Below are 12263 nucleotides of genomic sequence, written 5' to 3'. Positions count from 1 at the left end.
GTTGTCTTAAAAAGAATAACTTTATTGTTGGGGTTGTCGTAACGTTAGTTTCACTAAACTCCATTCCTTGTACCTGTAACATAAATTTTAGCACGTTAATAACAACAAAAACGTATAACAAATTTTGTAGTGTAATCAATTGTATGGATCTTTTTGGGAATGATTGTTTGTACAAGGGTGGATCGCAGCTAAAAAGTGTGTGCTGGCGATGGTAACCTAGATTCATCTCAGCCACAGTCTCATCTTAGCGGTGACATATTTGAGTGAGTTCACAGAAGTAAAAAGTAATGGTTTATAAATGATACAATTATACATAGCGGTTTTAACTGTTTGTTAGCAGGTATGTATATATCTAGAAGAGTATCTATAAAGAGATATTCTAATATATATGTTATACAACAATGTTACTGAATAACAACTAACATAACATGTAACAGCTAATGGAAGTCTATTTTAGCAGGTAACAAACTATGTATCAGCTAACAACAACTATTTTGTAACTCTTTCAACCATTTAACAGTTAGCAGAAATCTTTTTATTTAACAAGTAACCAATTATGTATCAGTAAATGGAACCTAATTTACCATCGAACAAGACATAAATCAAACAAGACATAAACTAATTCAATGATTAACAAACAAAAAGGTAATGTTTTTAAGTTAGGAAAGCAAGTACAAATTAACATAGCAATGATGGAAAAATGTTATCGCCTAAGTTATTTTCTTATTAACATAGCACTGATGGAAAAATGTTATCGCCTAAGTTATTTTCTTAACATATATCATACACGTAAGTAAGTTATTATGGTCTATTATTATTATCAGTTAACACCAATTCAAAAAGATATCAACACTGAAGACAATACGAAATACTAGTAACGGAGATATTAATCAGTGAATAATCTAATTTTGATCGAAAAGCTATGTTTTTACTTTCCGAAGACGGTTGCGCAAATGTGAAGAATAAGATAAATAAAACTAGTGCGGTGAAGGCGATCATGATGCAATTAGCTAGGGTTCATGTTGCTAGAGGTGGTGTTGGTGGTGAAGGAAGTGAAGGAGGTGGTGATGGAATCGCCGTTGGAAGCGTATTGCCTTGCCGTCTACGGCGTTTACCATCACTTCGTGTCTACCGACATCCATCTCCGTGTATAACATATTCTTCTTATCTTCTTCTTTGTTTCTTCTTTTTTCTCTCATTTGTTTTCTCTCTGGTCTTCTTTTTCACTCTTATATCTCTCATATTTTTCTGTTTACTCTTTTTCTCTTTCTTCAATATGCCGAGTGCTTGAGATAAAATCGTATCACATGTAATCTTTCTCCAGAATTTGGTGGGGTCCAATTAATAGGGGTAAAATGGTATTAATTGAAACTGTACAGTACTTAAAACACGGATTGGGTAGTTTCCTAATATTGATCTTGGAAGTGTATATCTACCCTAATTACTCATTAAATAATCATGAGAGTACTCTGTAGTTATTGTTTAATAGAACACAAGCTGAAACTTCATGTTTTCCTAAGGATTTTTTTCTAAAAGCAAGTATCAATCATCCTTAACACATTCCATTTAAGTTTCAATCATCTCAAACAATAAAGCAAACTAGCAAACAAACCAGAATAATAAAAAAGGTTTTTATATCTTCTTGATCTGGGAGAAGGTTCCTGACTCAGAGAAGTAAGTGCTCTGAGTCCCACTACCTAATTTCACAGCTCCAGGATTGCACAGCTCTATTCCCTGCACAGGTGTGAAAGCAAGTCTTGATGTCATGAAACCAGAAGTGGTTGCAGTAGTAACACCACTTGTATACTGTCTTTCTTTAAGCTTCTTCTCCAGCTTAGCACCAAGTTTCAGCTTGCTGGGAACACTGGAAACTCTCAGCCTCTTGCTCCCACCTTGCCCAAGCATCCCATACCCTACACCTAACCCATCCCCAAGCGAGCTCTCTTCAGATGCAACACCAAACGCCACCCTGTTGGAAAGCTTCCTCATCTCCGTCACCGCATACCTTTCCTTCATCTTTCTTAACCGCCGACCACCTCTCTTCTTCTTAGCAGTCATATCTGGAACAGGAAGAGGCTTAGGCTGCCTTGCAACACCAGGCTCTTGCAACTTGTCAATCTTCTTCTGAATCTCTTCCCTCAGAGCTTTACCATTAGTCCCCAACGGGTCTCCCCTACAAGCGTCAACCCTAGCTGCCAGAGTAGACTTTCCAGCCAAGAGTTTGATAGCTTGCTTCCTAAATCCAGGAGGAGTGTTTCGAAAAATCTCAGTCTGCTCCAGGTAACCCACACGAGACTGTGTTGTTACAGCAGAGAATCCATCAAGATTCTTCCTCTTCTGACCAAGAACTTGAACGTTACAAGAAGGCATCTTAGCAAGCCCTGACAAGCCTCCAGCAGTCGCCATGAGCTTAGCTGCAACAGCACTCCCCACAACGGCTGAGAGATTCGGTGCTATACATCCCATCTTGGTTTCAACGAAGGCAAGAATCTTCTTCAGCGCGGAATCAAGCTCAAAAGCTCGATCACACGCCTCTAACGTCTTTTGCAAGACATCTTCTGGGAGAGGCTTCCCTTTAGTGGTCGAAGCAAAGAGTAAAACAGATAAGGGAGTACTTTTTGCCGAGAGACCTTTGAGAGTAACTAGGGTTAAGTCCTTCTCGTCCCCGATCTGTTTCACGACGCTAGCGTACTCGATTGCGTGATGCACAAGCGACTCCAGCTCTGGAAACCTAGGTCTGTATTTGGAACGGATAAAGCCGTGGACGGTGACGATCTCGTTCTCGATATCTACTGTGAGCTTGTTGCAGTCCACGATTAGTTTGTATAGAGGATCGTCTTCTGACAAAGCTCCACACGAATCCTTGCCGAGAGCGTCTTCCACCTTGTTCATTACGTCAGCGTATCTTTGAGTTCTCAGTAGCTTAGAGACGGTGTCGAGGTCATCGTCAGACTTTAGGGTTTCCAAGTCTGACATGTCCATGGAGATATCTTCTCCATAGTTTGGGACGTTGTCTTCGAATCCTGATTCTTCATAGTCGGATAACTCGTCGATCTCTGCGAGGAAAGAATCTTCAAGTTCTGCCATATCTTAATAGTAAAGAGATATCAAAGGGCTTACCAAACGCACGCTTCTAAAAGAATCTCCTCTTCTATAGCTCTTCTTGTTCGTTAATGAATTGTGTGTGTGGGTGTTGATCAGGTTCTTCTTTTATAGCCGTCTTTGTGATTTCCTTTTTCTTTTGTGTTTCCTTTTTGCTTGACCGACAAGTCATTGGTTAGGTCTTTGATAAATAAACGTTTAGTCGGTGAGGTGGCCCAAATGTTTAATGGGCTTTATATTCTCTCTGAGCCCATTAAATGGGTTGCGTTGTTACTACGAACACAATATATATAACAGCAAGTGGTTAGAGATTCTATCTAAGACACAAGTCCGTCGTCTGAAACTTTACTTTCTTCCGCAAATTCTCAGACAAGCAGCATCAAACCCTAGCTCCAGAAACTAGTCATGTCGTCCAAGCAAGGTAAAATCAATTTTAGATTTCATGATTTAAGGTTCTTCTTTTATGTTGTGTTGATTCGTTTGCGAGAAGAAGGAATAAAAGAGCATACTTTGCGATCTGCTAATAATTTTTCTTTGAAAAACAGGAGGAAAGGCTAAACCTTTGAAGCAGCCAAAAGCTGATAAGAAGGAATACGACGAGGTGAACCCTCTTTTCACACCTTTTTAATGTGATTGAAACGCTTTCTGGATCTTGTTTTGATTTGTGTAAAACTAACTTGAATTCTTAAAGTTAAAAGTCACACAATGATACATAAGCATCTCTCTTGCAAGTATAAAGTGTTTTTTAGACATTATTTTTACACTCTCTGACTTCTTGAATGTTGATTCGTGATTACTGCAGCACGATATGGCCAACCTTCAGAAGAAGAAAGACGAGGAAAAGGTGAGTTCTCACTTTGATACTCTCGTTTGTTGTTCATATTAGTTGTTTTTTTTTGGTTTGCATATAGTTAGGTTTATTTTTTTTGCTCCTCTTTTCAACCGAAGATTGTAGTCTACACTAAGAAGCCACTACTTTAGAGAGATTATGCAGTAGTGCCACTTTGTTCAGTATGGTCACGTTGTCAATCTGAACAATGACACTATATACCTAGTGGCCTTTCAACAAGATGGGGTCATATCACTAACTGTTTGTTAGTTTAGATAATCCATTACCTCTCTTTTTTTTTAATTATGGAAATGATATTGATTAGGGTACTATTGTTAAAACGTAAATGTTTGCCTCATTATTGAGAGCCTGACCAATTGTTTTTTTCTTTCTAAAATTAAAACAGGCACTTAAAGAACTAAGAGCCAAGGCATCGCAGAAGGGATCCTTTGGAGGCTCTGGACTTAAGAAGAGCGGCAAGAAATGATTCCGTTCTTATCCATGTAGCCTGTCGTTGACAGTGCATATTTATCTACTTGAAAAAACAAAATAATCGTGTGCTGTGTAAGAGAGTGACTTTGCTTCTCCCATACATATATGTTTACTCTCACCACTTCTTCTTGAAATTGGAAAATGGTTACTATCCTAATATCAAATGCTGTTTGCTTGTCATCAATGAAGACTCTATAAGATGAGATAACTTAAGACTATAAGGTACTACAGAGGTAGTAACCGAGGGTGACATGTGATTTTACCAAAGAAGTAACGAGTGAAATATATGTACTGCGTAATAGGATAAACAACCTTTCTTAAGTAGTGCATGCTCTAAACGAGAGCGAAGCTGATCAAGAGGGGTTTTAGAGTCTGAAAGATCCTGCTTTCCTTCTTGAACCGTTGATGCTCGAAGAGGTGCGTGGATCAGAGAACTCGTAGTACATGTCTGTGAAAAAGTTGTCAACAATGTCTAGATAGACAGGGCTCCTAATGTTTGAATAGCATCGAAGCGCTTCTCTTACATCCAATGCATGCTCCACGTCTCTGAGATCAACCATGTTGAGATCTTTCATCTTTTGCGCCAGCATGTCACCTCTTCTCCTCGCCTCCTCGAATGGCCTTGCAACCTTTTCTTTCGGTTTCTTCTTATGTTGGCTTTTGTTGATGAGTCTCTCATCTCTGGTATCTGCAACAACCTTGCTCTCACAGGATAGAACGCTGTATGTTTCTTCAGTTTGGGAATCTTGTGGACATGGGTGGCTAAGACTGCATGAGAAGGGGCTCAAGAGTGGAGTGTTGTTGTTAGGGAAGTTGTGGTGTTTACCAAAGCAGACAGTGGACTTGATGCTCCCAAGGCTCTTCCTTAAGAAACGACCAACTCTCTGAATTGATTTCGCTGAGGGTTTCATCATTGTAGCTATTTTTGTCTCTCCTGCTGTTCCTTTATTGAGACGATAACCATATTTATGCAACTCAAGACGAAACCTAACATTCATTCAGTGGCATGTTAGAAGAAGGGAGCTGATATGATATGTCAAAGTCAGACTTAAAGAAGGTGTCATGTGGATGAGTGTCAAGGACACTTTTATAGGTAAGAAATCGTCATCACATTGATAAGCAGTGTTCACAATGGTCCCCAACTTATCGTTGTTGCCACCACTGCTCATCAATCATCATACATGTCAGCTGCACAGGCTTAAATAATTAGAACCAAGCCCTTAATGGGTAAGCCCATGTTTTGAGAGAAGAAAGTGTTGTGCCAATTGGCTTTGAAACTACTACTACGTTTTCTTGAAATGCTTTGATGGTATATATGATTCATTCATTGAAATGCTTTCGTGATCTCTTCACTGTATAAACATATTTAGCAATACTCAACTTAAGATTGGGAGGAGTTGCAACGCACAATCTAAGGATCAGGTTGGTGGTGTGTATTGACCAAAGAGATGTTTTTCTTCTTGCAACTGTTTGAAAGACTGCTCCATTTCCGGAAACGCCGAGGTTAGCAACAGCTCCACAAGGTCATATGCCAACAGTTTTAGACATACTGATGACTGAAACAACAATAGTTAAACAAAATCAAACCCAATTCTTGAGCTCAAGTCTCACAACCTAAAGACAATACTGGAATGTTTTTACCTGAAGGAAAAAGTAGAGATCTTCCGCACATTGTTCATACTCCTTTTGACCCACAAGGCTCACAATAGTCGCTGGAGCTTTTTCTGTGTTCAGGGTTGATTCAAACATTTTATGTGTTAATCCAACAAAGCTTAGATATCACTGATGCAAAAAAGCATTAGGTGACAGGAAGATCATTTACCGATCATCAATTCACGAACGAACTTGGCCCGTCTCTCTGCTTCTTGTTGCTGTTCCTCGTCAGAACTGCTGGATTGTTGCTGCCTTTTTGGATGTTTTGTGATGAATATCCCATCCGGCCATAGTATCTGAGAGGTAATAACCAAGTATTAGTTTTCAAATCTTAACATGGGTTGAAATATCATAGAGGTGTCACTGTTAGGCAATACTTTTTCCATTGCTCACTGTGACTTCCGATGATACCTCACGGTTCAATAGGAAGAGGTTCTCTCACCTGTTCAACCCGTTGAATTCCAGAAGCAACTACAGTTCCCCGCCGCAAAATACGGATTTTCTCTAGTACCCAATCGTCTAATGCATCGCCCATCCCCAGTTGAAGTATCTGTTTGGCAACCCAAAAAGCTTTCCTCCTTGTAATGTGCAAAGATAGATGATCAAAATCACTTAATTTTGTTAACTTAAAAAGAAAAAAATAGTATGGCCCTTGGTTATAAATTGATGTACCTGATCCACCCACCCTCCTGGAGTTGAAAGACAACATCTACCAAGTCTAGAAGGGGTAATGTTAGCTTTGGAGGAACCCACTGCAAGAAATACAGTGTTACAACAAGCACAGCAAGATACAAATACAAGCACTGGCCTCATGGTTTCCCACAATGCAAAAGACAGAATCATCAGAAACAAAACTCTAATGGCTTATGCTACGCGTAGATGTTAACATATACCTCTGTGGGCAGGCCGGTAAAGGCCACTGCATCAGCATGTTGAATACCCTTTTTTAGCCCGCCGTTCTCTTTGTTATTTCTCACATCTGAATCAGACGTCTTGGTATGATCATTTCCAGGAGCTTTCACTTTTGACTTCAGATCATCCACCATAACGTTATTCTTAATATGTTGACCCGATTTCCCATTCTCTGAACTCAGATTTTCTCTCGAAAGAAGAGGACCCGGCGTCACGTTAGCCAAATTTGTAGATACTGCAGAGGTCTTACGGACATGTTTAACTGAAACGATTTTGCTAGTGACAATAAATAACAGAAAACTAGTAGATATCAAAATCCCATTGTGTTGTGAATTACCCACCCGTCAGCGTCTCAATGATCGAGAAGGAGCTTGAGAACGCATAAGTCTGCACAGCAGCAACATTGTACACATTCAAAATCTGTTAGCACTAGTGATCTTTGAGTCAACAGAAGAGAATTTACCTGGGAATCCACACTGAGGAAGTCCCGAACTTCAATTGATCCTGAAATTCTGGGTAGCTGCAGTAGCTTCTGAGCATAGTAGAGAAACGGTAATTCGTAGATTAGGAAAAACTGGGAAATCACTTCAACGCAAATCTTTTCAATTACATGTTGGTTAACGTGAAAGAATAGGCAGCATGCGAAACAAAACTATGTACAAAGCTTCACGCATTAGAAATATCAGCACTACAATATACATAAGCACATAACTTCAGTACATCAAAGCATGCCATACTCTACTTCAGACTAATTTACAGAGTCCTAGCCCACGGTGATGTTTTATGCACGTAAACTTGAGCAATAGCTTTTCAAAAATCCAGAAGTAACTACCAAAACATGAAAACACAAAAGCCAATTCACAGTCGATATACTCATCAAAATAAAAATTCAGTAGAAAACAAAACACAACCTTAGACAAAAGCACCATGAATAAAGCATCAACAGAGACTAAAAACAAGTGACAAGCCGTTTGACCTTGAGATAGTCATCAAGGAGTAGGCATCGCTCTTGGATAACAGGTATGTCCACTCCTGTTGATAGGAAATGCTTTGGCGGTAAATGAAGATTGTACTCGGGAAACACTTTAAGCCGCCGGTGAAGCTCCTCAAAATGTCGAAATCTGAAAATTCACATAAGTAAATATTATTTAAAAAAAAAAACAATGCGCTATCATCAGATCCGTAACAGTAATATTATATCACCTTCTTTTGATAGACCAGCTATGATTACTTTCATCTGTGACAGCGACTGAATACACAGCAAACATCTTAGAACTACTCTTCACAATATTGGCACCCAAAACCTGCGAGAAGAACCTAAATTTATCCATCCATCATATGATTCGTCATTGTCTACAGCTTTATCGGTGTTTGGATGACAAATAGATATTTTACTCACCTCACATCTCAATTTGTCAAAGGAATCAACCAACAAAGAACTTTTAAGGGCATTGGGAAGGTCACTTCCCGCCACTGAAATGTATGATGCAGACGAGGTTGCAGATGTTCCACTGCATGATCTAGCCAAAGAATCATTTTCAGAATCATCGCTATCATCATTGCCAATGTGTCCAGAACGTCTGGATCTCTTCCGGCTAGATTGATGTCTGGGTGCTTGCTCGTAATATTCATCCCCTTTACTGTGTTTACCGAAACGACGACCAGAATTTTCAAGTGGATGGTGTATCCGTGAGACAACAGGATTTCTGTTCGTTCGACCATCCCAGACTCGAGTCCCAGGACTGTTTAGACCTGTTACCGTTTCCTCATCCTCAGATGTATAAGAATGACTACTCTTTGTTTGGCCCTCGTCCTCTTCAGCAGAGGAATAATCTGATAAGTAACTTTCTCTATTTACTACATTATGCTGACTGGTTCCTCTTGCGTTTGCAGTGCCTTCACTCAAGTTTTTAGGCCGTGCATCATCAGCATCGTTGCACGATTCCTTGCTAGACCATCTGGGCGGCACCCGCTCAACAACATTCTCACCTTCCTTCTTTTCATAATTTCTTCCCTTTGCCCACACGCTTTCAAGATGCTCGGGAGAAAGGGTCTCAGTTTTCCTTTGTGACATCTTGTCTAATACATCACCCCATCCCTCTCCTTCTCGATGTTCTTGAAGATCTTTAATATCATCAACCACTTTGGAAGGTAAGGGTAAGGAGTTCCAAGATCGGGAAGACCGAGTGTCCATTGAAAGCAATGGATCTTTGGCCAAATCTGTTACATGCTGTTTATCTGTAGCCTTTTTCCCTTTCTGCTGTTCATTTTTCAATTGCACAAGCTCAACACCTGTGACAGAGGGGTCCAGATATCTAGCAAAAGGATCATGAGAAACTTCCGAGAGATCTTCAGATTGAGAAGTCTCTTTGGCAGCACTAGAACCGTCAGTAGTCTTTATCCTTGATATCACAGCAGCTTCAATCCTCTCATTTATAAACCTGGAAAATAATTTGAGGACCACTGAAGGTGAAATTAACAGGAACAAAACGTGGTCTAAAGAGGTAATAGCTTACCGAGGATTGACTAAATTTAGGACTGGTCGCATCACACAGCAAGCAAGAAGCTCCCTCACGGTATAATGGAAAAAAGCACAGTGTAGATCTTCTGGCCTAAACGTTAGCGTTATGAGTCTTTCCACTATATGCTGAAGAACCTGAAAAATAGAGACCAGAATATAACAACAAACAACAAAAAAAACTTTAACATAACAGGTCGTTGCAACTAAAACTACATTAAACCTTATGCTCGGATTCAGGAGAGAACAATGCAGGGTGCAATTTATCATCAGCGGCCATCACACGTCTTAGTTCTGAGTCACGGTCTTCAAAACTGAGACTTCTCCTTTGTTTCCTCTCAATCTTTCCTTGACATTCACGGAAAATCTCCACACGACGACATATAATATCAATCAGATCCCTGAACCAATCATAAAGTTTAGTTCTTTCGTTCCTTGGAGAGGCAATCATAACCAGTAAAACATACCTCGTCAACAGATCAATGAGATTTACGTTTCTAAACCGCCGTGAAAGCTCACCGAGAACACCGTTAATAACAAAAACCAGTTCCTCAGGACCTTGCTTATCCGCTGTTATCCGAGAGTACCAGAGATCAAGCACCCATTCAGAAATGAGGTGACGAGTGAAGCTATCTATAGCATCCTCAACGACCTGAGAGTTCACTTTGCTTCTCCAGTCAGAGCGTGGAGCGGCTTTAAGGAGTTCAGGAGGTTTGTTCAGAGATAAAGAAGGTTTGCTATTATTGTAAGCTGCAGACTTTCTTTTCATTTCGACATCGAGTGAGAAGTAGCGAAGGAGGATGATTAAACACGCAGCAGCAGGGAGGTTCACCAAAACAGATGAGCTTGTCACTGTGTCAAAAACAAACGTGAATATTCAAATTAATTAGAGGGAGACACGTCAGCAAGTGAGAAAGTATGAAACTTACGGGAGAGGAGGTAGGAGAGTCCGACGACGCATACCACGAGGATTACGATCCGCTTCTTGGCTTCCTCTACCAGGTCCCGAACTGTCGCCGCCTGCTTCTGTGTGCTCATAGCTGAATCAAACCCCCCCCTATTCCCCTAGGGCGGAAACTAAAGTCTCATTCGAAGGAATACGAGCTGATTTGGGATCGAAGCCTGAGGGAATCGATAGAATCGGCGGAAATGGATTCTCTCTCCCGGTGACGCTTGTTGATTACGGAGGCTTCCTCTCCGGCGAGCGTTCCCGGGAAGATGTTAAAAGATCTTTTATTAATTAATTATCTCCTCCTCTTCGTGGTTTGCAGTTTCATTAATCTTTTACACTTGGGGGGTGATTGGTAGTTGCTGTAGGTGCTGTCCACAGCTCTATTTATTTCCACAGCACCAAATTCAGAGCAATCAAGCTTTAAATTCTTTTTTGAAACTACAGCTCTTAAAATATCCTACAGCTGTACAAGTGCTCTGCAGAGCCAAATATCCAAAGCAATTTTTTAGTGCTTCAATAAAATTCTACAGCAATAAAATCTAAAGCCACAGCAAAAAGTCTACAGATTTTTTTCTACAGCAAAATATTTAAAGCTACAGCCATTACCAATCGGACCCTTGGCAACCAACTCCATGTGATCTCTCGCAAAGCGTCGAACCCTGGTTCGTCGCCAGAACCCCTTGGCTCTTTCTTTAAACTTAATCCAACAACATAATGACGTAAATACCCTTGGCTATTTCGTTAACTTGATCCAACTATTAAGTATAATGACATAAATACCCTTGGCTATTTCGCTAACTTGTTCCAACAATTAAGTATAATGACGTAAATACCCTTGTCACCGCCTTCCCCCTCGAAAATATTAAAATATCGAAATTAGGGTTCATGATTAACAGAAGAGAGCTCTGATTCTGAATCTATGGAGGCTGCGAAAGAGAGAGTCGGCTTGCTTGACAAGATCCTTCCTCCGGCGTTGGCAGACGCCGGCCTAGAAGATTGTGCTCTGCCGCCTGATTCTATACATGAAGCGTTTCGCAAAGCCGCAGACGCCGTGAAATCTCGCGCGGCGTCGCTTTTCGAGTGCGACGAGGAAGAAGGCGGTTGCGTAGCGGATCCGCGTCCGGGAACGGAGACGAAGCCCGTTCTAGGAGGTTCTGATACGATCGTCGTAGGCGGGGAAAATGGAGGGGATGCTGGGCCGTGTCTAGTCGAAAAGGGCAATGAGAAGTTGGAAGATGCGGTGGTGGTGGCGGGGGAAGGAGGAGAAGGGAAGAGCTGCGGTGATGGTTTGAGAGATCTAGACGTTGAAGGTATTGAGAGCAGCGGGGAGGAGAGGGATCAGAGTGAAGAAGACGAGGAAGAGGAGAGGAAGCCGATTTTGGTTGAAGGATTTGTCTGAAGAGTGTTCCACGAGTTGTGTATATAAATAAAGTATTAGACTTTTTAGCAGCTTTGCCTCTAAAAGTCTGAGCTTTGTCTTTCATTTGCAGTGGTGTCAAAGCTTTTGTATCGCATGTTAAAACATGAAACTTGGATGAAATACGATCTCTTTTGACTTACTTTTCCTGCTTCTATCCCATGAACTATTGATTCGTTTTGCTATTTTGTCTCAAACTAATGGATAGTGATAGCAGGAATGCAGGGAGATAACGGCGCTGACTGCTGATCATAGCAGGCATGTATGTCTCTTCTCTATCTGTTCTTTGGAGGATCAAGTCCCATATTGAATTTTATAGTGTTATAGTTTGTGTGCTTGTGCCTGTTTCAAACATGTCTTGTGGAGAAGAAACTCTTATTAGCTCTCG

At 40.7% G+C, this 12263-nt stretch overlaps 5 protein-coding genes across 12 annotated transcripts; 2 read left to right on the top strand and 3 right to left on the bottom strand.

The window, feature by feature from the left end:
- Positions 1 to 1480: 1480 nt before the first annotated feature.
- LOC106351324 (U4/U6 small nuclear ribonucleoprotein Prp31 homolog) lies at positions 1481 to 3289 on the bottom strand. Of its 2 annotated transcripts, XM_022720739.2 has the most exons (2): positions 3121 to 3272; positions 1481 to 3056 (listed from the first exon to the last, which is right to left on the bottom strand). In XM_022720739.2, exon 2 carries the CDS (start codon positions 2980 to 2982, stop codon positions 1633 to 1635), a length of 1350 nt encoding a protein of 449 aa, XP_022576460.2. In that variant the 5' UTR covers positions 2983 to 3056; positions 3121 to 3272; the 3' UTR covers positions 1481 to 1632. The 2 variants fall into 2 exon arrangements, with proteins under 2 accessions (XP_022576460.2, XP_022576459.2); XM_022720738.2 differs by having other exon boundaries at positions 1481 to 3289.
- An 88-nt stretch (positions 3290 to 3377) lies between these two features.
- LOC106346677 (translation machinery-associated protein 7-like) lies at positions 3378 to 4580 on the top strand. Its single transcript, XM_013786075.3, has 4 exons — positions 3378 to 3523; positions 3648 to 3703; positions 3905 to 3946; positions 4338 to 4580. The coding sequence occupies exons 1-4, from the start codon at positions 3508 to 3510 to the stop codon at positions 4416 to 4418; spliced, it is 195 nt and encodes a 64-aa protein (XP_013641529.1). The 5' UTR covers positions 3378 to 3507; the 3' UTR covers positions 4419 to 4580.
- Positions 4581 to 4623: 43 nt separating this feature from the next.
- On the bottom strand, positions 4624 to 5634 carry LOC106346676. Its single transcript, XM_013786074.3, has one exon. The coding sequence runs from the start codon at positions 5419 to 5421 to the stop codon at positions 4789 to 4791; it is 633 nt and encodes a 210-aa protein (XP_013641528.3). The 5' UTR covers positions 5422 to 5634; the 3' UTR covers positions 4624 to 4788.
- A 43-nt stretch (positions 5635 to 5677) lies between these two features.
- On the bottom strand, positions 5678 to 10795 carry LOC106346675. 7 transcript variants are annotated; one of them, XM_013786073.3, is made up of 15 exons: positions 10436 to 10795; positions 9974 to 10358; positions 9730 to 9907; positions 9505 to 9644; positions 8388 to 9429; positions 8192 to 8292; positions 7965 to 8109; positions 7452 to 7520; positions 7330 to 7375; positions 6970 to 7250; positions 6749 to 6828; positions 6519 to 6654; positions 6246 to 6372; positions 6065 to 6147; positions 5678 to 5979 (listed from the first exon to the last, which is right to left on the bottom strand). In XM_013786073.3, exons 1-15 carry the CDS (start codon positions 10542 to 10544, stop codon positions 5842 to 5844), a joined length of 3060 nt encoding a protein of 1019 aa, XP_013641527.1. In that variant the 5' UTR covers positions 10545 to 10795; the 3' UTR covers positions 5678 to 5841. The 7 variants fall into 7 exon arrangements, 5 of the variants coding, with proteins under 5 accessions (XP_013641527.1, XP_022576457.1, XP_022576456.1 ...); XM_022720736.2 differs by having other exon boundaries at positions 6970 to 7223; XM_022720735.2 differs by having other exon boundaries at positions 7452 to 7517.
- A 531-nt stretch (positions 10796 to 11326) lies between these two features.
- Positions 11327 to 12017, top strand: LOC106346678. Its single transcript, XM_013786076.3, has one exon. It carries the CDS (start codon positions 11378 to 11380, stop codon positions 11855 to 11857), a length of 480 nt encoding a protein of 159 aa, XP_013641530.2. The 5' UTR covers positions 11327 to 11377; the 3' UTR covers positions 11858 to 12017.
- Positions 12018 to 12263: the final 246 nt, after the last annotated feature.

Source organism: Brassica napus, chromosome A6, assembly GCF_020379485.1.
Source record: "Brassica napus cultivar Da-Ae chromosome A6, Da-Ae, whole genome shotgun sequence".
NCBI classification, from domain to species: Eukaryota; Viridiplantae; Streptophyta; class Magnoliopsida; order Brassicales; family Brassicaceae; genus Brassica; species Brassica napus.
Note: the sequence above shows the minus strand (reverse complement) of the source record. Positions and strands in the feature narration are given on the sequence as shown.